The sequence below is a fragment of the Abramis brama genome, assembly GCF_963993115.1.
Source record: "Abramis brama genome assembly, chromosome: 21".
Taxonomy (NCBI): Eukaryota; Metazoa; Chordata; class Actinopteri; order Cypriniformes; family Leuciscidae; genus Abramis; species Abramis brama.
Window position 1 is genome coordinate 15,477,792 of NC_139983.1, and position 24,657 is coordinate 15,502,448.

At 36.8% G+C, this 24,657-nt stretch overlaps 1 protein-coding gene across 1 annotated transcript; it reads left to right on the forward strand.

The window, feature by feature from the left end:
* Positions 1–1,353: 1,353 nt before the first annotated feature.
* Positions 1,354–24,210, forward strand: ism2a (isthmin 2a). The gene is made up of 6 exons (XM_084097175.1): positions 1,354–2,087; positions 9,412–9,651; positions 12,460–12,745; positions 17,782–17,919; positions 19,154–19,222; positions 20,436–24,210. Exons 1-6 carry the CDS (start codon positions 1,959–1,961, stop codon positions 20,951–20,953), a joined length of 1,380 nt encoding a protein of 459 aa, XP_083953301.1. The 5' UTR covers positions 1,354–1,958; the 3' UTR covers positions 20,954–24,210.
* The last annotated feature ends 447 nt before the right edge of the window (positions 24,211–24,657 follow it).

The following is a 24,657-nucleotide window of genomic DNA, read 5'->3' on the forward strand; positions in this document are numbered from 1 at the left end:
TACGTAATATTTAGACGTGAGTTTTATAATTTATGTTATATTTGCAAAAAATATTTTACAACTTTTAATAAATGTATACTTTACAATTATATTTAATTTATATATATTAAAATATAAAATATATATACATATGCTACCGTTCAAAAGTTTGTGGTTTGTACGAGCATATTTGAATGTCTCTTATGCTCAGCAAGGATACATCGATTTGATCACAAAAACAGCAATATTGTGAAATATTATTACAATTTAGAATAACTATTTTAATATATTTTAAAATGTAATGTATTTTCAGCATCATTACTCCAGTCTTCAGTGTCACATGATCCTTCAGAAATTATTCTAATGTAGGCTACAGATTTGGTGCTCAAGAAACATTTCTTGTTATTATCAGGTTCGAAAACAGTTGTCCTGCTTAATATTTGTGTGGTAACTGCTATATTTTTCATGAGTAGAATTTAGAGTAGCATTTATTTAAAACCGAAATCTTTTGTAATGTTACTTCACTGTCGTTTTTGATCAGTTTCAAAGAATAAAACTGTTTACTGTGATCAATTTAATGCACCCTAACTGTAAAAAACAATCTTATGATCAATAAGTTATGACAACTTATGCTTTTACATTGCTTTAACTCGTCAAAATAAGTTAAGCGATTTTCAACTTTTTGAAGATTCAACTCAATTTTTAAAGTCAGTTTAATGTAATTTTAATTGAAATAGCTTAAACATCCAAGTTAACTGTACTTAATTTAAGGCTTAATTTAAACTTAATATAAACTGTACTTAATTTAACTGTACTTAATTTAAGGAACAAATTCTTCTTTTTTTTCAGTGATTTGATTTGGTTTCACTTTATTTTGGTTATCCCTTTAACACATTTTGGTCCCTTTGCATTCATTTGACTAGAAGTATGCTGCACCATACTTAACTCTCATTAGAGTGTTGGTAGAGTATTAGTAGACTAGTAGGGTTAGAATAAGTTGATGTAGTTTACTTAGTCAGTAGAATGTATGTTGGAGGGCCATCACAATAAAGAATTAGCAGATATTAAGCAGACCATCTACAAATACTCTAAGGAGAGTTAGTTGACATGCAGTTGCAATTTAGAAGTTACTTATAGTCAAAAGAATGTTCAAAAGTTATTTTTTTTTTTTAAATCTTATACTGACCACAAACTTTTGAATTTTTTAATTATATATATATGAACCAAACATGATGTCTTAGATAGGCTATGCCAAAACATTTTTCTTCTCTAGGTCTCATGAGGATTTTATACCCCACGCAGCTTCAGTCATTCATTCAGTCAGTCAGTCACAGTGGGGTTATATGAACCCCTCCTCCAGAGACGTCACACAAGCGGAGGTAGATGAATGTCTCATCCAGCCAGTGAATTACTGACGGTCCTTTACCACAGTACCTGCATGAGGTGTAGACTTCTGTGTGCACCATAGAGCATCATAGACCTGCATTCACGGGTAGCGAGGATTGATGTTCTTTGCGCCTTGGAGCTTCAGTTTTTCAGTGCGCTCCGCGAGACGCGTGATTAAGGAGCTATCCACCGCAGAATCACTTAAAGAAGACTGCTCTTCATACTCATACATATACACTGGATAGAGGCGAACTCACTACACATGGAAGATAATCCGAAGAACTCCGAGAGGAATGCTGAAGTTTGGGAACTGCTGAAATGCGTTTGGAAACCAAGAACCTCTCAGAGTCAGAGGATCTGAGGGACACGCGGACATGACTCTTGAAGGCTGTTCTGTTGCTCATTGAGAATCTGCTGAGTATGTTTAATGTCCTTCTGACGTTTTAAATGGATTGGTTTTATATGAGGGATGGAAAGAGACACAAATGCACCTGGAACTGAAGAGGATTGAGTGCAGTTCATAGTAACATATCAAAAGTGGTGCATAATCGCAAAGCATTGTAAAAACTCTTTATTATTATTTTTACGAAGTCATGCTGATTCGAAGCCAAGCTCTACGGTGGGCAGTTTTTTTGACACTTTGTCTTCTGTTGGCGAAGGGGTTCCCTGCAAAAAGACGCACAGCAAATCACATCAAGAGCAAGAGTGGTACATCTATAGAGGTATGGTTTCAATGACTGACACTTACAATTTTCTTTTTTTCTTTTTTGTTTTGTTATTAGTCAAGTTTTTAAGATTATTTTTTTTTTTGAACATTTCATTTTACAGTAATAGCAGAGTTGATCCATGTATAAATTAATTGCTTTATCTCATATCACAACTTACAAATTAATTTGTCAGAAAATCCTAAATAATAATGGTAATATATATATAATATAGAGATATATATATAGTCTATTAATTTCAGTTTAGATCCAGGATCAAATTTGTTTGGATGGTTTTTGATCCCATTAGCACTTATTGTACATTTTAAAAGAAGCTATACTGAAGTTACAGAAGATCAAATTAACTTGAATGACATTCGAATATTTTTCAACATATGATGGTTTTAGATCTAAAACTAGATCTGCAGTCACATGGAATAATTATTACCCCTGGTTTCACAGACAAGGCTTAAGTCTAGTCCCATGCTTGAGCTGGTTTAACTGAAAGCAACTTGCACTGACATATCTTTAAATATGTCAGTGCCACTGTTTTGTCACTATCTCAAGATGCACACCAGTAATGTTTTTAAGCAAGTTTATAAAAGCTACTTAAATGTCCTAATTGAACTAAGGCATAATCCTGGCTTAATCTAAACCCTGTCTGTGGAACCATGCCTTAATATTCCAGATAATATGGACATCTTGGTCAGAGATGTTCTGAAAATCAAATCAAATAACAATAACTGTCTGTGAAATCATTTGTCACCTGATTAGGTCTTTCAACCAATAAGAAAGACCTAGTTGTATATTCCAGTAACTATACCATCCAATTAACATATGTGTTTCTATATATTTTAACTGAAAGTATGAACTGTGTTCTCAAGACAAGGGTGTCTGTCATAAATGTCTGGTCATGAAAAATGCTGTCTTTTTAAAAGGATACATTTATAAATTGCAATATTAGTAGGCCAGAACAGTGATTTGATATCTGCTGTGACAACTAGCCTCGGTCTCTTCCACTATGCTTCAAAACTCAATGCATTTAAAGGAGTTTTCATAGAGCATCAGGTGTCAAACAGGTATAAATCTTTTATTACATCATATCATATCACATCATATCATATATCCAGAAAGAACCAGAATAAAGTTTATTTGAGGTCAAACCACACTGAAAATACAGTTTCCATAGTTAATGTGTGCTTAATGCCTGGAATGGCTGGGTGGTTAATTTTCCCCATCTGTTAAATGATAAACCACAGTTCATAGGTTGTTTTGGGTATTTAATTAATTAATTTCTCCTTCAGCAGCAAAGTGAGGTCACACTGAATCCTGGGTTTTGCTGTGACTTTTTTTTTCATGGATCAGCTTTATGGAGTGTTAACGCAGAGAGGAAATGCAAACCCACCCCAGGCTGCCTTTTAATAGTAATTTCCCCTCTGAAAAGAATTTTGAACATAAGTCCACTATCCTAGATGTAAAACTAAGGCCCCTCTTACATGTGCATGTGAATCGATCAATATAGCAGATACTCGACTCACTACGCACAACCTGAGCGGGGGGTTAAGAACACATCTTGCTCAAGGGTGCGAAGATCTGACAGAAAGCAGAACAGTATGCAGCGATACTCGGGTGATACAAGACTGTCTTTGTGCACTGTCTGAAAACATCACGTCTCTCCCACCTTTTAAGCCAACTGGGAAAGATGTTTTTATTAAAGTAGCCACCGGGGTTCAGGCAGACATGGGAGGGCCATTGTTTCCCCTGCGCAACAGGAAGTCTTTGCTTTACACAAAAATGGACACTTACTAATCAAAACAGCCAGCTGGAATCCAATACGCCACGCTCTTATAAAATTGCATTGGGTCGGGTAGGAGTTCAGTGGCCTTGGTGCTATAATTGATTAGCCCAATAATCACAGGGCTGTTCCTCTCCTCGACCCAAGCAGACACCAATCCCACAAATGGCGCCAAATTCTTGAGCCCCGCTCTGAAGTTCATGTTGCCGTTTCTTAGCATTGTGCTGGATGACTCGGGCGCGGAAACCTCTCAAATGTCCAGTGCTCTAATTGAGGTTAAGCTGAAACTGTAAACCATAATCTGTTTGAAAGTATATAGCGAATGCCCTGGTTTAGATGCTGTGAAAGCTATATTCAGAATTTAATGAAGAAACACCAGATAATATTTCACAAAAACCACCAGAGCACACACATCAGCTTGAATGTAGAAATAGATTTAATAACGTGCCTGCATGTTGCTGAGTACAACTATTTTTTAGATCTTGGCCCTACAAAACATGTTGTGCAGCACCGAGATCTGATTATAAACATCTGAAGCTCGTAAAAGAGCAGATATGTATCCAATTCACTTCTTTTTATTTTATTCATAACATTAATAGAGTTGATATCAATGTGTACAGTACCGCTGGTACATTTGGTACCAGCTGGTAATTGAGTGTCAACAGGAATTCTCCACATGGAATGTGATTTCTGCAGGATAGATGACATTAATGAAAAGTTTTTGACACAAGGCATCTGAGAGAAGCCAGACATGGATCTGTGTGGGATATATCCATGAGGGCATTATATCCTTGAGTTTCACTTGCTGCACACAAAGGGGGTTTGTATGGAATCCTGTTTCCACCATTGTAAAAAACGATCCAGGTAAATGTGAGAAATAAAGAAACAAGAAATAAAACCACAATCGTATAAAGCATAAAGTTGAAATTGTAAGACATGTAGTCTAAACTGCGAGAAAGTTGCGATTACAAGTAATTAACTTCCAATTGTGACCTATAAAGTCGCAATTATGATAAAAAAAGATGCAATATGAGATGTAAAGCTGCAATTTTGAGATATAAATTGGCAACTTAAGAAATAAAGAATTAATGAGAAATTAATTAGTGCCACAGTTACCTTTTTATTTTTTCACACTGAGGCAGAAATGAGCTTCCATAGTTTTAACTGCATGACATGTCGGCAAGGAATAAGGACTTCTGACAATGTGATTAATCCTTGACTCAAAGAAAAACTTGCTTTTACTTCTCTTTTTTGGAAGAGAATAATCAAATCCATCCATTTTATTGAATTATGAACAAGCCGCTCAGTTTTCCATCACTAATGCGTCCCATTTGCTCTCTTTCTAGGCGGTCAGAGGTAATGCTTTGTGAGGGTGTTGGGGAAATCAGACTCTAAATGTTTCGTGTGCTTTGGGACTCTGTTGCCTCTCCAGATTCGGTGCCCTGATGCCCTGCCCTTGTTGAAGTGGCACCTCGGCTCCAGCATATTCAGCTCAAAGCAGCCCGAGACCATGTGTGTGTGGTATTTATTTTGGCAGGGGCGTATTCGTTTATTCTTTTAGGTCTCAGCGCCCGTCCAGATGGCACGTCCCATAAAACACAATAACTGTTTGTGAGAGGAGATAACACATGGTACACTGATGCTGTCGAGGCATGCCAAGAGAATCAGATTGTAACATGGCGGTATGCTGAAAGAAAAAAATATAGAGAAAGAACAACATAAAGGCATGAGGACAAGGATGGTCTCTGCCAGGATCTGGGCAGGATTCCATCCTTACCATGTCACTCTGCTCGCGAGTGGCCTTGCTGTCTTGCCTCCTCTGTTTCTGTTGGCCCACTTTGTGAAGAGTCAGGAATTCTGCCTTCAGGGACTTCTGTTCAAGTCAGTTGTTGTGAGCTGAGGAAAGTATTCTTTAAAGTTCCTTTTCTCGTATTAACCTGTAGCACTCATGTGAAATCTTAGCCATCCCTTTCGTCTCAGCTGGTGGGTAAGCAGTTTCACCCATGTGAAGAAAGAGACTAATACAAATGGCGACGCTGAGTGAGGAGCTTATCTTGGCGTGACTTTTTCTCAGAGGTTTGATTATAGAATGATTGAAGGGAAAGGTATGAAAGATCTCTGGAAGGCCCACAAAGTGAGGAAACACTTGAGATCCTTCATTGGACTCACTACAGGCAGGCAGAGAAAACTTTGTGGATGGTAACATCCCATTGGTTTTTAACTCAACTGTAAAAAATGGACAGTAGTTCCCAACTGCACTCCAACTGTGCTCCTAGAGGTTCATTTAGCTGACACAGTTACTCTGCTAAAATCCTAGTGAGCCGCATTGCTGCCTTTTAAATGCCCTTTACGTCAGACGTGAATATTCTGCACAAACGAGATTTAAATAGAAACAATAGATTACTGGCTATGGAATATTCATGCAGATGAACATATATACCAACTGTTTTTTTTGTCGTTCATTGATGCAAACGTGCCAACCAAAAAGATTTGAGTTTTGGGTCACATGTCAGAAGCCCCTGCAGTTACATATATCAGTATATATGATATATCATTATTAATATCAGCCTGTCACATGCAAAACAATTTTAAATGGCACTTTTTCTTTTTGGAATTTTCAGTGTGAATACACTACTCGCACTTTTTATACTTAAAAATGTAATAGAAAAGAGCATAAGTACGCAAATTGGGACGCACCCCTTGTTTTGGGTTGGTGCATAGATCGTCTCTTCTTTTTATGCTCTTTTTCCTGTTGTGGCGGTTAGCAAACAGCATTACATTACTGCACGCGTCCCCTTCTGGATTGGAGTGTGGATCGCCTGTGACTGCATGTATTCGTAGTCTGACTTTATGCACCGAATTGTGACGTCCGTACCGTGACGGTTCAGGACAAATACATGTACCGCTACACCCCTACTGAATACACTATGCACTATCTCAACCGTTTAGTACATGAATTTTAGAAGGTATTATCTTCCAGCATTGGAGTCTGAAGTTGCAACAGTTGAGTGCGTGAAATTTCCAACATTCCACACTTAATTTTTTTGCTTAAAAAAGTGCATCATCTGGGTATTTGAAGAGCATGTTGCCTTTTTGAATTTTTAACACACTATTCACACTATTTATACTGCAAAATGGCATAGAATCATGCAAAAATTTGTGAACTGGGAACTTTGAAAAGAAACTCATTAAAAAGAATCAGTTCGAAGTAGGAGCCATTTGTTTGCATCCGAAATCACGAATCACGAGTGTTTGCTGTTTCAAACAGGAAGAGTAACCACTCACGCCCACAAGACGATGACAACCTTAAATAGATGCATACAAAGCTTTCTCAACTATATTTTAAAGTATTGTCAAACATTTTATTTTATTATTGAAGCATTTTGACCACTATATCAAGCCTTGACGGTCAGTAATCAAATTTATCTAACGTAATCTGTGCAGAACAAATCTCAATAAAATCATAAAATACTGAATTTAGATAGAAACGTTTGTCGCTTGTATGTCAATAATTGTGTAAAAACAATTAAAAGAGCTTCCTTTCCTCCCCACCTCCTGTGATGATGAACTTCAGTAGAGCGCCAGGGTGGAGTTTATCGTCTGGGACAGAGGACATCTGTTTTGCGTGTGGGAGAGACACAGGCAGTGAAGTGAGACAAGACAGGCCACGCATGATCAGTAGAGAGAGGCTTTGATCAGACAGACCCCAACTCCCCACCTCTCTCCTCTGATGCATCAGAAGGGAACATTGGGGCCATCAAACCAAGTCTGTAGATGAGGAAGAGCAGGGATAACACACTAAGGTGATCTTCTGAATCTGTGAGGATTTGAGATGGAGATTTGAAAGAGATGTGGTCATGATGAGGACATATGTGTCTCTTGCTTTCTGAGTTATGCTTGTGTATGTTGCTGTTCTTTTTGAAGTCTGCGGTTGCTCATTGACAGGGCCTCCACAAAAAGTCTTTGAAGCGCAGCATGACCCAAAATGTAAAGTCTAAACTGAGTTTCATCTGGTGCTTATTGCATGTTGGAGAATGCATGCAGTTAAAGACAACATGAACATTGACCCCATTTACTTATAACACTTAAATGTCCCTGATCTTATCCTGCACTACTCAGTTGCAGGATGTGTGGGTGGGAAAAAATAATATTAGCAATAATTTTGTATCTTACTTTTAATGATCCATGACCAAGAGCTCTAAATTCTGTTCAATCAATTCTGTTCACTGGTCCAAACCATTTTCTTCAACATATAAATGTAATCAATTAGGCAACATAGAAATCACAGATAATTCATTATATATATATATATATATATATATATATATATATATATATATATATAATGAATTATCTGTGATTACTATGTTGCTTAATTTCTATGTCTATATATATCACACACATACTTAGTTATTATTTGATCATTTTTACATTTATTAATAAATTAAGTAGAGGTCAATTTTGATTGCATGCTTAATTTATGAATAATAATTAGTTGATTTATGATTTCAGATTTACTTTATGAATAATAATTAGGACATTACAGGAACTGATGCAGCTTGAAGAGACAGTGATAAATCATTATAGATATTTAGATAATTATATTAATGTAATATTTAAATACATTATAAATAAAATAAGATAATTAATATTTGAAAATCACCTGCCTCATTCTTGAGGCTTGAGACTTTAGGTTGATATGATTAGTAACAAGCAGCAAAGTGCATTGGAGGACTCTCATGGTTTGAGGACAACTGGGGAGACTTTTTTTGTACCGCCACAGACTTTATGTCTCCATATTAAAGTAAACCAGATGAAAGAGATACATATCCCTTAATGTGTAATCATTTACCTGCATGCACTGTCCCGACTCCTGAGTCTTCGTCCAGGAATTCACAGTCCCTCTCCATCCACTGAGCGCAGCATTACCCGTAATGTCAAACAGCTGTCAAGAGAGTGAGCCATGACTGTCTCAGACTTGTGAGAAAGAATGAGCAAGCGTGCAATTCGTCTTCCTTGTTGATGTTTCTCTGCTGTCTGTTTTGTGATGTTACTAATGGTAACCCAATGGAGCATCGATTGACAGATATGCAGCATGGAAATCAAAGAACTCGAAGAGTGCTCTTGTATACGAAAACCCTAAAAGAGACTGAAGGAGTCTTCCAAAGGTCTGGGAAACAGGCTTTTCCTGGATCATTAAAGCAGAAGAAGGGTCTTAAATTATTTCCATGATTTCTACTATTCTTGTTCCAAAATCCACCTGATATGCTGTCATGTGTTAGACATTTCACTCCAGATGGGTTTATTTGAAACTCAGACATCTTTTTCATATGGGCTATAAGGTCACAGCTGTATAGATTTGATATGGTGTTGAACTAAAACAGATCCTCTAACCATCTTTACGTGCATGACGAAATTTCTAAGAAGCATTTATCTTTGGGCCTTTCTGGGGGCTTTATACGTAAAGAAATTATGTGCTTTCATCTAAATAAAGGTTGTCCGATCACCAGATGTTATTTAATAGGATACTATGTGTGCTCTTCCCAGGTCAGAGGTCACGGTGGCTCCAAAGATGTCAGACAGTCGCTACAGGACATTCAGCGGCGGAACCAACTTAGGAGTGCGCCGCCTTCGCCTCGACGTCATAAGAGGAGATGGTCGCAGATTCGCTCAGAGGGAGTCCTTCCCAAACCTGCTCCACAGGAAGATGAACCCTTCATTTTAGACCTGAAGAACTTTCCCGACCTTGCCAACGCAGACCTGGGCTCCCAAAACCCCAACATTCAAGTAAGAACAGGCCCAATCACACCTTATTGTCATTTTGATTGCCTCAGAGTCAAGTTTCTTCCTGTGTATACATGCTTTTAAAGAAAAAAATACAGTGTTTACAGACTGTTGGACCACAAGAAAATGAGGTAAATGAACTGAATCAGTCATTTCGTGTCTTGGGGGTCTTGGGTTTCTTTTGTTCTATGTCTATAATTATGGCATTAGTTCTTTTAAAGACAGTTGTTAATATTATGGCGGTAGTTTGTTATTCCAGATATGTTTAACATCTCACCGTTCCCAAAACCTTGTCATTTCATTCCTTAGAGTGAACTAAATCATTGTATAATGAGTTGGGTAATGGATTGATTTTACTTGGCAACAGTTTGTGGTGTATGTAATTAACCTATGCACTCATTGTTTCACTGTTATTGCTGCTGTGATTGCAGTAGGGACTTCAGGTTTCTGCGCTGTTGCTGGTCATGTCACAGCTGCTCCTAAACCGGAGAGGCCTCTTAAATTACCCCAAGCGAGACCTTTATACCGGTGTAGCTCATTTCAGCTATTCCGCTCAAACTTCTGCACAGTGTACCAAAAAGAAAATCCAAAAGGTGAAAGGCCATAGTATTATTTTAACAGCCACTTTTAATGCTCCCTCCAAGAGCAGATCCCAATCTTTAAATGCTTTTACAACACCGGTAAAGAAGGGATTTTTATATTTTTAGGACTGTTATGAAGTTTATGTGTGTAAGTGGACTTGAGAGGAAACGAAGTTAGACTTCAGGGAAAAATACACAGGAGATCCCTGGTAAGCAAATTTACTTTTATAATAGGGAAAATTCCAGAGTCTTCCAAGTGGGACGGGTCCATCTTCTCTACTTATTTAGAAAAAGCTATTTTGTTTTTATGTGTCTTTAATATGGCGGCAGCCAATGTAAATGTATGTGAACATTTTGCTTTTAATACGTCAGTATGCAATGGTCTCCAAAATACTGAACACTTTCTTAACGTTTTGAGAAATTATCTCTCATGTTATCATCTTTTTTTAAACTAATTTCTCAATGACTCCCCATTCATAGTGGTAACAAATTTGATAAGAACTTGATAAAGTAATGCAGTGGAGATTCCTTTTGCTCTTCGGTCACTTTTGACCGAAAAAAATTATTAATACTTTTTTTTTTTTTACTTCATCGGAATGATACTGAACTTGGTTAAGGTTTTGGCACTTGCTATGTGAACACAAAAAAAGTCATGGGCATGATTCGAAAAAATTAAATGATCCTGAAAAAAAAAAGTCACACTTGTGTTTCTCGCGGTCAAAAATTACCGCATTGGAAATTAATGGGTGACGAATTTCATCTAATGAAAACTTTTGGTACTGCGGCCAATCAAAATCTCACTGAAAGCTAACTTTTTTAAGATATCAACCTCATATCTCAACCTTATATGTTTTTTAGAGTAAAACATGTCATCTTTGTTGCCATTGAACTTAAATTTCCAGTTTAATGGACCTCCAATGATCTAAACCTTGGATCTTTTTGTCCTTAAAAGCGATGTGTTGTGTTTTTTTTGGAAGTATGAGAGTAGAATACAGTCATGATTAGTTCAAGGAGGAGGTGGAGGCCGACTGTTGTAAACAGGGCAGTTACAGTAGCGTAATCACCCGCTCTAAACTGCTCCATGCCTTTATAAACAGCTGCTGCAGCCATCAGATTGTTACGCTGTAGGGGAAATAAACAACCAGTCCTTTGTCTCGGCCTGCTGGAACACTTGCTATCGTTTTCCTGGTCTGCCTGGCTCGGGCACTACGAGCCCAAGCATGCAGAGAACAAATCTGTCACCTCAAAACATCCTTCAAAATAAACAAACAGGAAAAAAGGGAAAACTCTGAAATATTTTGAACATACTTAACAGTACTCAAGGGAGCAATAGAGTTACCTTCAGATGTCTGTGCCATTAAACCAAATATCCTATCATTCAGGTATACAATTATTAATTAAAGGATACTGGAACAAAATTAATATATATTATATATATATATAAAGTCTTTGGAATGTGATGGAGTAGACTTTACAGAGTGCTCGACAAGATCCTGACCAAAAAATGATGAAAATAACATTACAACATTTATTTCCATCAAGATTGCATCAATAATTGGTCAGAATCTTGTATTGACAATGCAAGAGTCAAGCCCTCTGTAAAGTCTACTCCAGCACATCCCAAAGACTTTCAATGAATTTAAGGTCTGGACTAAGAGGTGCCAATTCATATGTGATAATGATTCTTCATGCTCCCTTCCTCATTCTTCCACAATTTGAGCCTGATGAATCTTGACATTGTCATCCTGGAATATGGCCATGATGTGTCTTCCTACATGCTTGTTTAAGAAATTAAAAGCTACACGCTCCATCAATTAGGGTTAGAAGAACTGTCGCCAAACATATAACATGCTAGAAACATAATCACTGCAATAATGATCAAATCTTAAGCATTTTCCTATTTAAATCCAAACAGCGACTTTTTTTGGCCGGGCAGTGTGTATTGTATATTGAATTGTATTGTATATTGAATTGAATTGTATTGTATGTAATTGTATATTAACTTGCTAACTTAAATGTTTCTCCACTATGACAAAAAAAAAAAAAAAACAGGATATAAAGGAAGACTTAAGCTTATGGAAGGTTATTTGTTGATCTGACACTGGACCTGGTCGAGCTGGACCTGGTTCCAAAAATGAGCTTGACCCCCCTTAAGCTGGGTTTTGTAGAGCAACGACTTTCTCATATCCAGTTTTTGCAGATCAACATATAACTTTTATCTCTCCAATAGGTTACCATTGAGGTTGTGGACAACCCACAGATGGAGATTGAGATGGATCTGGCCAAGGAGAGCAGGAATGACTGGTCTTTGAGCTCAGAAGAGTGGCTGGGCCATAAAAAGCTCTTCTGGCCACTGTTCTGGGAATACCATGACTCCAGTCAAGAAGGTCCCGGGCAAGGCAGTCTGGAGGAAAACGAGGGGGACCTCAGCTACGAGGGAGAAGATTCCCTTTTGAGTGGTGTGGGTACAGACTGGAACAGACGATGGAAGGGCTGGGACTCCATGGACAATTACGGTAAGCACAGGAGGTTGTTGCCAGAGAGAGTTTGGACGCACATCCCCGTTGCTGTGCAAAAATTATGAAAAATCTTAATAATTGACCCGAATAAATGTCTTTTCATGTTTTTCCAACTGTGTAATCAGAAACCATGAGTTTTTTAGTTTTTGTTTTTCTTCAGCCTTGTTATCGGAAGTATCAGCGCTTATGCTGGGGCTTCTTGGAACGTATGCCTAGCTGATTTCCTCAGTAATGCGGGCCCCAGCCTCCTCTTTAAGGCTTGACATTATGATTTATGCTTTGAGGGTTGTGCTCAAGAACTGCTACATAAACATGTCATTCCTGTCGCCACTTCTAGAGACTTTCTCTCGATGCCTATCAGCGGTAAACAGTGAAAGGCGACCCAGTGCTTTGTGTCCTAATACATTATCACAATATTAGTTGTGGTATGCATGTTATCTGGCCACTCAACTGCTTCTTTGTCGGTTAGGCAGATCATTACCTCAAAATGTTTACATACGGGGCAAACCATAGTGCTGAAATACCATTTTAATTTTTATCCTTAAAAAGCTGAACACAACCTATCATCAAGTGCTCTGAACCTTTTCGCGGTGAAGAAAAGATTACACAGTGAAAGTATTGAATAAGGGATTGCAGGAGGAAAGTCAACGCTACGTCTGGTTCACGTTAGTGACAGTGGGCTTGAGCATCAGCTTTGTGTGTCGACTTTGAAGTTGACACCAGTGCTTGGAAAATGTAGCTGTTTGAAACCTGGGTCCCGACGCATATGGCCTCTTCACTGGCTAAACAACCAATATTTGTGTTCAATTAGACAGCAGATTGTAAGAAGGGCCAGCATGCTTGGGCTGACAAAGAAAACGTCTGCTGTGTTTTCATCCCACGACTGGCGGGTCGCTGCGATTCACACGGTCTAGCCCTTTGAGTTCTCCCAAGAATCTGTGGCAGTTCTCAGGCCTTGGAATGAAAGTTTCCTTTTTTTCACACCAAAGTTATATTCATTGCCTGAGTATATTGTTAAAGCATTCAGTCACTGTGCTTTTATGTGTGAGACGAGACGTTTTAAAAATTGGCAAACAATATCAACTGCTGGGAAGTATAATATTGTACTCAAAGTTTTTTTTGCACATTTTTAGTGCCTTTAGGTGGCAGCATTAATGATTGAAAAAAATATTTCCAAACAGGTAGTGCTTAGCTGCAAACTCACGAGATATACTAACATTCACAAGTTTTGGGTCAGTGAGATTTTATTGTAAAGACATTTAAAATGTTACGAAAATAAAGTAAATGCTGTTCTTTTGAACCATCTTTTCATTGAGAATCATGAAAAAGTACCATGGTTTCCACTAATATATTACTTTACATTAAGTAGCACAACAGTTTTCAAAATTGATAATAATAAGATTTGAGCAGCAAATCAGCATATTGGAATGATTTATCTAGGATCATGTGACACTGAAGACTGGAGTAATGATGCTGAAAATAATGCTTTACCATAACAGGAATAAATTACATTTGAAATACATTAAAAATAGAAGGTCACACTTTAGATTAGGGTCCATTTCTCACTATTAACTAACCATAAACTACGACTTTTGCCTCAATAAACTTGTAATTACTGCTTATTAATAGTTAGTAAGGTAGATGTTTAGTTTAGGTATAGGGTAGGATTAAGGGATGAAGAATATGGTCATGCAGAATAAGGCATTAATATGTGCTTTATAAGTACTAATAAACAGCCAATATCCTAGTAATATGCATGCTAATAAGCAACTAGTTAATAGTGAGAATTACTGCTTTACTGTATTTTTGATCAAATAAATGCAGCCTTGGTAAGCATAAGATACTTCCAGAAACATTACAACATTCTTCACCCAACCCAAACTTTTGTATGGTTGTGTGTTGTATACAATTATTATAATATTTTTTTTTTTTGTGATGAAGTTAAGCAACAAGGTGTTTTATTAGTGTCTCTTTAATCTTTGGCACCAAAACCTGTGTTGTTTTTAAGTGTATATTAAAGATATTATCACTATTAAAGACAGGGAAAACAAATCTGGTTTCATAGACAGAGCTTAGATTAAGCCAGGATTAGGCCTTAGTTCAATTAGGACATTTAAGTATCTTTTATAAAAATAATTTTTTTTTAAAACATTACTGGTGTGCATCTTGAGACAAAATAATGGCACTGACATATTTTAAGATATGTCACTGCAAGTTGCTTTCAGTTAAAACAGCTCAACCATGCATTTTAGTCTGGGACTATTTTAAGCCTTGTCTGTGAAACCGGGGGATAAGATCTTATTTGTATTATTAAACTACAACTTGCTGCAGTGTCCGACTCCTCCACAATCTACATATATCCTTTTACCATCTTTATTTCACTAGGGCATTTTTCAACTCCATCTGTCATTGACTTTCAGGGTGATCCTCCACTAAGGTTGTGCTGCACCATGTTCTGTCAGCATCATTAGAGGGAAAGTGCATTGGTGGTGTGTGGTCAAATCCAACACCCAGCCAAAAAAGAAGCAATTGCGGCATGCTTGCTGCGGTCATGTCAGCAGTAGAGCCTCTGAGGATGTGGGTACGAAACCGAAACGGCATCTCTCTGTTGCCCCAGTGGATCTAAAATAGACCTAATGAGTGTACTTGGAGTGGGAGTGTGTTGTGTACAAACAAGCTTGAATGGGAAATCGAGAAGGGCAAATGAGCCTCATTATTAATGATGTGGTCTACGCTAGAGGCGTACAGTAATGAAGCGCTTTTCTGCAATCATGGTGAGCCACAGAATTACAGGCAGGCCATGTTCGGCAACAGCTCGGTCGAATGTTATAGCTGTAGGTCGTTTTTTCCTCTCCACTGCCCTTATGAAAATTATTTACCACAGTTTTACTATAGTAACTTATTACAGTGCCTTTGGTATTTTATTTGAAACAAAGTTCTCTGATAGCAAATGTATGTCTATTCAATGTGTGCGGTCTCAAACTCTTGTGTTGCTAGAATTGGCCAGCTGTCATTGGAAATGAATGATGTCTGGTCACTTTGTCATTGCAAACCAGTGTCATTTTGTGAAACAACACAATAACAAAACATATATGATAGGCTGCTAGGTTTCAGACCAATCGGATTTTACACCGGATGGGGCAACGGATGTCAACTCTGCTTAAATAGAAATTAAAATGTCCTGATACTCTTGTTGCAGTCACAGCTTATTAGAACAGAAACTCAAATTTACATAGAAAAGTTTGCTTTTAACAATTGTTGTTTTATTATGCCTGGCTTGGACACAGTGTTAGGCAAGTGAGGCAATCTACTTTTGTTAGTTGTTGTCATATATGGTAATTTCTAAATATAAATCACTTTACCTTTTAAACGTTTGGAAAGAAGTCTCGTGTGCTCACCAAGGCTGCATTTATTTGAGCAAAAATACAGTAAAAACACTAATTGTCATGAGTGGCTGTAGTAAATAGTACACCAAGACGAATGGCTCAAAAGGAAACAGTCTTTAATATCATAATCCATAGGAGAACACAGGAGAAGCTCAGGGGAAAACACAACCACGTTACATAGACGAGACAAGTCAATGAATGCAACAAAACAGAGAGTATTTATACTTGAACTAATGAGATCGATGAACACCAGGTGAACTTAATGACTAATCAACCTAGGTCAAACTAGCAGACAACAAAGGCAAAGTAAATACACAAAGAAATATGGAAAAACAGAACATAACTCTGACACTAATATAGTGAAATAGTATTATAATTTAAAATAACGGTTTTCTATTTTAATATATATTAAAATGTAATTTATTCCTGTGATGGCAAAGCTGCATTTTCAGCATCATTACTCCAGTCTTCAGTGTCACATGACACTTTTGGTACTCAAAAATATTTCTTATTATTTCTAATGTGCTGCTTAATATTTTTGTTGAAACTGTTAGAAGAAAAAATCGTGTAAATTGCTCTCACCCCATTGAAAAGTTTATATTTCTTATATTATTCATAAATCGAATAAAATGTAATAAAGTTTATGCTTAAACCGAGAATTTTTTTTTAATCTTATTATCTTACTCAGTTTTTTCTAAAACAGCAAATGATCTTCACTTGAATTAAATTTAGTATGTTTGGATTTCTTTATGGGAAAACACCCAGTTAAATTAAATTATTCAACAATTATGTTTTGGGGTTTTTTTTCAACAGTGAAGCTTTTTATTATATATATTTTTTATTTATTATGATTCTCTGGGAGTTTTTCGAACGATTTGCAATAAAGTCCATCTGTCATCAGTGTTTTGTTTTTTTGCCGTGACAGTACAAGTAGACATCTTCATCATCAGAATGTGGGCCTTCAATTAGCAACAACACCTGGTAACCAGCAACAACGCAGCCAAAATGCATTAGCGAGGAAACAGTGCACTTATTTCTCTTTCAATCTTCTCTCTCTCTCCATCACTACCGCCATGAGTGCTCTGAAACTTTAATCTCTTTAGCATGGTGGTGGAAAGAGAGCATTGTTGGAAAGCGTCTAAGCTCTTAGGCCTTGCCTTCCTGCTGAAGAGTTTGTATTGGCTCAGTTCTCACCGCTGTAAGCGACTGACTTTGCCTCTGACATATTTATTACCCCCCCCCAAAAAAAGCGTGCCTGGCCTGCCAGGAGGGCCACATTTTGTTCATTAGAGAGATTATATTTTACAGAGAAATACGCAACATTAATTTAGTTGCGCATCATTAGCTTCCTTATGCAAACAACAGAGTGATGCACTTACCATCTTGGCTGTTTTTGGATTTTCTTTCTTTGTCAGTGTGTGTATGTCGGACATTTCAAACGCTTAAAGGTGTAACCTCAGTACAAGGACTAAACTAAATTATTTTTAAGATTTCACTTCCACAAGTAAAAAAAAAAAAAAATTCCTTTACTGTTACTCCAACTCATTTGTGGTCTGACCTGCATTGCATAACATTCCCACATGCTGCGTGAGGAATTCCTTAGCCTCAATTTATTGAAAAGGTCATCAATTATTTTTTCATCTACAGAATATGAGGAGGAAGAATGGAGCGACTGGTCACCATGCAGTGTCACCTGTGGACACGGAAATCAGAAGAGGATTCGTTCATGTGGCTACGCCTGCACTGCCACAGAGTCACGGACATGTGACTTAGAGCGTTGTCCTGGTGAGACTGTCAATACTGTCACTTATACTTAGGCCTTTTCAACCCCACAATGCATTTAGCAGTTAGCACACCGTTTATCGATACTCTTCCCTAAAACGTCTTGATCTTAATTCCATCCGGCTCCTAATTATGCTGATAGTGATGGAAATCTCCACTAATGCCTCTCATTCATCTCTGTCAGGCATGCAGAAGTCGAACAAACACCAGGGGCACCAGACTCGTGTTAGAAAAGGAGCAGTCTGGCCTTCTGTGTGTGTACTGTATACCCTATGAAACTGCTCTTTGAGAGCAGCAGGCATTTACTTGGCTTCAGTATGACAGCTCAATGAGGGCTTTCATTTTAAAAGCCCCTGATACAGGGCGGTCCACAAACCTGCCGTGCACAAATGCGCATACACAAAATGAGTTCGCTTACACACACTAAGTGAGGCTCTACAGTGCTGAATAAACACCATAGAACTTTATTTTAACATTTTGAGCTGCTGAAAAGCAACAGCTAGATAATAAGAGAAAGTTAGCTTTCCTGAAAAAAAATCTTCAAAAATAAATTGATTGATGAAAAAAACATCTACTATGCTATAATGAAATATGTGTGATGTATGGGTTGCTTGTGAAAAAGTTTGTTGGAATACACCGGCAGTCAAAGGATAAAGATGCCTTTTTTGCAGCCAATCAGTGTAGTTTCGACATCTACTAGTAGGGGATAACCTTAGCACCATAGACTGTATAAAACAATGGACGTAGTGTCCGTGACGTCACCCATAGGTTTCTGAAGAGCATTTTTGAAGCCCAAAGTGGGCGGAGCCGGCCGTCGCCATCTTGGCAGCGTGTCATCGTGCTCACTCCTGGATAACCGAAAATGGGCAAAGAGACGGGATTAGCTGAGGTGACGTGACGGCTAACAGACAGCAGACAAACGGCTAGTAGTGACAGCAGCGACAATCCACCTGTCACTCAAGTGGCCACGCCCTTAATTATGCAGAACTGTAAGGCTTAAGATAATTTAAAATGGATGAGTTATAAAAAAAAATTCACCCCCGGTGTTATGTTAATTTGATTCAAATTCCAACTTTTGAAACTTAAAAATTTTACTTCTTCAATTCTGGATTTTCAAGTTACCGCCAGTTTTAAGTGTAAAGTTGTTGTTTTTTCAACACGATTGTTGAGCTCATATTGTGTGTTTTGTTTCAAATTTCATGTTGATTTTAAATATCTATCTCTCTTACATCTATAGATGACATAGTTCCTGTGACAGAACTGGCTCCTCACGAAGTGGCAAACAGCACAGAGCTTTTTGACACAGGTTGGTGTTTTTTGTTAGTGTACAATATGGTGTGGGCATTCAACAATTCAGAATTCTGGTAGTAGCGTAGTACTTTTTGTGCCATGGTACAGAATGATTACCATATTTATTCAATGTGGTATTTACATGGTACATGCCCACATTTCCATTACAGTATTAATTTTTTATAAAAAAAAAAATCTTATTTTTAAGATATAGGCAACATTATACTGCACTTGAATCTCTTAATGGAAGTTTCAGCAAACTGCCTTTCAAGCTTCTAGTGTGCTCTTTTATTAGTTTAATCAACGATTATTGATTTGTCTTAGCTTTCATTTAACTTAATGTCTAGTTCAAAACCCGTTTAATCAGCATCATTGTAGAAACTGCTCCTTTGAGACTTCATCGGGAGGAACTCTGTGGGAGCCCTGTTAGACTGTAAAAGATCTGATGTTCACATTTTTCTCAAATGCTCCACAGAGAGTGTTACTGAGACCACAAAGTAAAGAGTCCTCTTCCAAAACCCCCACTATTTGCTTTGGAGTCTTTTGTTGGTCTCTCATTTTTTGGCATTGAACATTGATCGTAATAGCTCTTTTCATTTAACCGTAATAATAATGAAAGTCGTTTAAAAACATAACAGAATAAAGTGTTTTTTTAATATCTTCACAATGGAACATAAATGTTAATAACAACTTTGTTTCAGCATGACCACTGCCTGCAGCACATATTTTATGTACAGTATCTTACATTTTGGCAGCAAAGAGACAACCCCCATTACGTGTTAGGCCATGAGTCTCAATATGGCCATAATTTGTTTGGCATAGTATATGAGAGTTGGGTATATAAGACTTAATATCTTAAATAAATGTTTGTAGCTTTAAGGAAGTTGAGATATTTGTACTAATTTATTTAATATATTAGTATTAAATAAATTGTTTACTAATATAATTATACAAATATATGTAATTTAATCAAATATATTAAAAACAATGTATATATATGTGTGTGTGTGTGTGTATCTTAACATATTTTAAAAAAACAGATTTACTTCTACTGTTTACTTCTACTGTTTTTTTTTTGTGAACTCTACAAAATGTATGTGAGATTTATCTTGAAAAAAAAAAAAGATCTGGAAATGTATTATGTTTTAAGGATTTTTAAATATTTATACTATTGGGGGAAAGAAAATGATGTCTGCCACCCTTATTTAATTGATCTAATTACCCCATAGATGTTGACAGCTGTGAGAAGTGGCTTAATTGCAAGAACGACTTCCTCCAGAAATACCTACACCAGGTCCTGACCGAATTGCCCAACTGCCCTTGCATCTACCCATCCGAGGTGGTCTACAGTGCTGTCAACATTTTCGATAGGAAGTTGCAAAAGACCTATCGCTGGCGAGATGCCAGCGGCCCCAAAGAGAGACTGGACATCTACAAGCCCTCTGCGAGGTTCTGCGTTCGCTCAATGCTCTCTTTCGACAGCACCACGTTGGCTGCACAGCACTGCTGCTACGACGATCACATGAAGCTCATCACTCGAGGCAAAGGGGCCGGAGCACCCAACCTCATCAGCACAGAGTTCTCCCCGGAACTTCATTACAAAGTGGACGTGCTACCGTGGATCCTGTGTAAAGGAGACTGGAGCCGCTTTCATTCGGTTCGGCCTCCCAATAACGGTCTACGGTGTGTCGAGAACCCGCAGGAAGACGTCTACATGAATGAACTGGAAGAGGCCAGGGAGTACTGATCCAAGGAATACTGGATTTCAAATCGAATCAACCAGCGTTCACTTGATTCCATGGTTCAGTATTGACGCTCCACAAGTCTTGAAGGCAATAAAAGCCTCCTACCTCTCTTTGGTCAAACTATTTAGCTGATAGTAAATGGAACTGTAGAGAGAGATTCGTCTGGAGACTAAAGCTTAGATACTGTCACAAACTGTTGTGTACAGCTCCACTGCAACAACACTGGTTGAACATGTTGGTCCAAAGCCAAGATTCCAGATTGGAAGACCATGATGCAATTTTCTGTGTTCTTTCTTCTTTGACGTTACGTACGTGCTCCAAACAAAGTTCAGCGGCAGTTCTTCAATGGCATTCTCTGGAACAAGTTCACTGTATTTTCATTGGGTGCATGTTTGTTTTCCTTCAGTGTCCTCAAAGACTCTGATCCACCATTTAAGGAATTCCAGTAAAGCTGCTAGAATTTCGAGATATTAAAAAATGCAACAGAATGCCGATTTTGTTGTCTTTAGGCCTGAAGCTCACTCCTGGCCTCGCTTCAACCCGTGCGAGATCAGTCCAAACAAATCAAACACAAGCCACACCGTTCGCAAACCAATTCAACTATTTAGAGCTTGTATATTGTTACTCCAAATATGCACAGACCTTGTGTCATTGGACAGATATTTATGCAGGATCATTTGACCTATCTTTTAGCACATAACTGTCGCGGAACAAAATTGGGGATTCTGAGAAACGTTAGGAAACCATTTTTTGAACTTGCCTTTGGGAAGACGTCCCTCAGCAATGGGAGGCTTGTTTTTTAAAATCTGAAGATCTTTTTTGCCTTTCAACACAACTCAGCTTTGTACTGAATGCAATATGAGACAGCCGCCTGACACCAGTGTAGGGGGCTGTCAGAGCTCAGTTGATGGATTGAAGTCTTCCTCTAAAGGTGAGGTGAAGGTGACACTTCTTGTAAACGAACATCTCTTTAAATACAATGGCTCTTTCAGTGTCTCTGTTCATCCTTGAGTCCCAATTAAAGCCTGGAGGCTTACAAGGGATGTAGTTTGAAGGACCTAAGCCGCCCTTTTCAGCACAAGTGTTATCATGATCTCTTTGTGAGATGTTGACATGGAATGCTGGTGATTTGATTCCTAAATTCCCACTGACAGATGACTGTTCCATGTAGCAATGAACACACCCACCTTGTGATTTTAAGCACAGTATAGTTCTATCAAATCTGCTTTATACTTTTTTTACTAGAAAAATAAATAAGAATACAGTATTTGCATGGATTACTGTTGCAGACGCTCAGAGTGATGTTGAACCTGTTACTAAAAGGTGCATAGTTCAAATCCCAGGATAGAGACTGCAAGATAAAGACTTCTACAGGTTTTCAATGCTGTTGTCATTCTAAGCAAGGGACTTTGATACAAAACCATTATGCAATTGCCGTTTTCGTTGTGAATTGGATCAAGCAATATTTTTGTGATTTAAAACTCCAATTATCAGTGCACTCATCCAGAAGCTTGCACATGGTTCATACTTGGTTCATCTCAAGATCTACATTCCTGTAAAGTTTAGTTATAACTCTAAACTTCTAAACAGAAAAAGATTATCTTCTGAAAAAGATAATCATGGTATTTGCATTCGCTTGAAAAATACAGATAGGTTGCAGCTAACACTAAACTCTGCAGAAAAAGATATACAAGTGTAGGACTAAGCCAAGCACATTAGCATCGCTTATGATCCCTGTCAGACCTGAGCAAAACCATAAAGATATTTTCATTGAGATAACAGTAAATGGCAGCCATGAAAACATCATTCAGTCCAGCTGTAAGAACGTTGGAAGCATTCAAATATCCTGCTCTTTGTGATGGTATATTTACTTTAAATATTACAGACATGGATTTTATGGTATTTGTGGTATTTGGTTTAATTACATTTGAGCAAAAGTTAAAAAAAACGTAGCTATGCATATAATTCACTGTAGTTTCCAGCTGAAATGAACACTAGAGGCCGTAAAACACAACAACCTTCATTCCTTTTAACTCAAATTATGATTACGGGGGCAGATTATTGATTAATAATGACTTAGCATTGCACAGCTGTGCTGTGATTCGTAAAACATACAGCATAATAAAACATTGCCATATTCACATTCATGAAAGTGTAATGTGCAAGAAGCAACGCAATATCATTTTGCAGAAATGTCGATACAGTATATATTTCCAATGAGCCTGGGTTGGATCTGACAAGTAATTCAAGTAAATTGCAACGTATATCACAATATTTTCAGTAAATAAACTGATGAATGAGGGTATTTTGATTGGAAAGGGAAACTTTGTACCTTTTTCTAATTTGCAATACTGTCTATTGAAGTTTACGTACAATATACTATTTTCTAGGTACATTTGATAGTAAGAGTTCACCTTTCAGAGCTTCAAAAAGAAAGGCACTTTATTTAAATATCGATAATGGAATATATGTGCTATATGTGTATATAATCGTATATTGAATTAAACTTGTATAATTTACTGATTTAAAAAAATATATGATATTGTAAAAGTTTTTAAGAATATTGTATTTAATGTAAAATTTTGGCATGTCATTTTTAACTTCAGATTTATCATTGTACAGTATTTATTGCTTTTGATTTTGTAACACATTGCTATGAAGTGGATAATCAAATAATTCTATGCACAATATAAATCTGAGTTATTTTGGATTTCTGGTCTGTGAAAAGGAAAGTGCCATACCACACACCGTTCTACTTCAATAATGTTTCTAAAGTCATCTTTCGTTGTATTAAACACTCTTTGACCAGATATAATAAATGTAACTTTGATAATATCATGTGTGTTTTAATTACAGTGTCCTGTAAATAATTATGTTGAGTTTAGTTGAAGAGATTTAATTTGTTGAAATTTAGAAACTTTTTTTTTTTTTTTTTTTGGAGTAAAATGTTTTTTAAAAGTATTTTAAGGCTGCATTTATTTGATTAAAAAACAAAAAAAACCTGTAATATTGTGAAATATTATTACAATTTAAAATAACTGTTTTTTATTTGAAAATATTTTAAAATGTAATTTATTTCTGTGATGGCAAAGCTGAATTTTCAACATCATTACTTCAGTCTTCAATGTCACAAATATGCTGATTTGCTGCTCAAGAAACATTATTCTTATAAGTTGAAAATAGTTGTGTACAAGTTTTTTTTCAGAGTTCTTTGATGAATAGAAAGTTAAAAAAGTTAAATAAAGTCTTTTGTAACATTATAAATGTATTTACTGTCTCTTTTGATCAATTTAATGCATCCTTGCTGGATAAAAGTATTAATTTCTTTCCACAAAAAAAAGAAAGAAAAATTATTACTGATCCCAATCTTTTGAACGATGTATAATGTTACAAAAGCTTTAAATTTCAGATGAATGCTGTTCTTTTGAATTTTCTTCTCATCAAAGAAAAAATTGTACACAACTATTTTCAATATTGATAATAATAATAATAATAATAATAAACGTTTCCTGAGCATCAAATCATCATATTAGAATGATTTATGAATGATCATGTGACACTGAAGACTGGAGTAATGATGCTGAAAATTTAGCTTTGCCATCACAGGAATATATTACATATTATAATATATTCAAATACAAAACTGTTATTTTAAATTGTAATAATACTTTACAATATTACTGTTTTTATTAATCAAATAAATGCA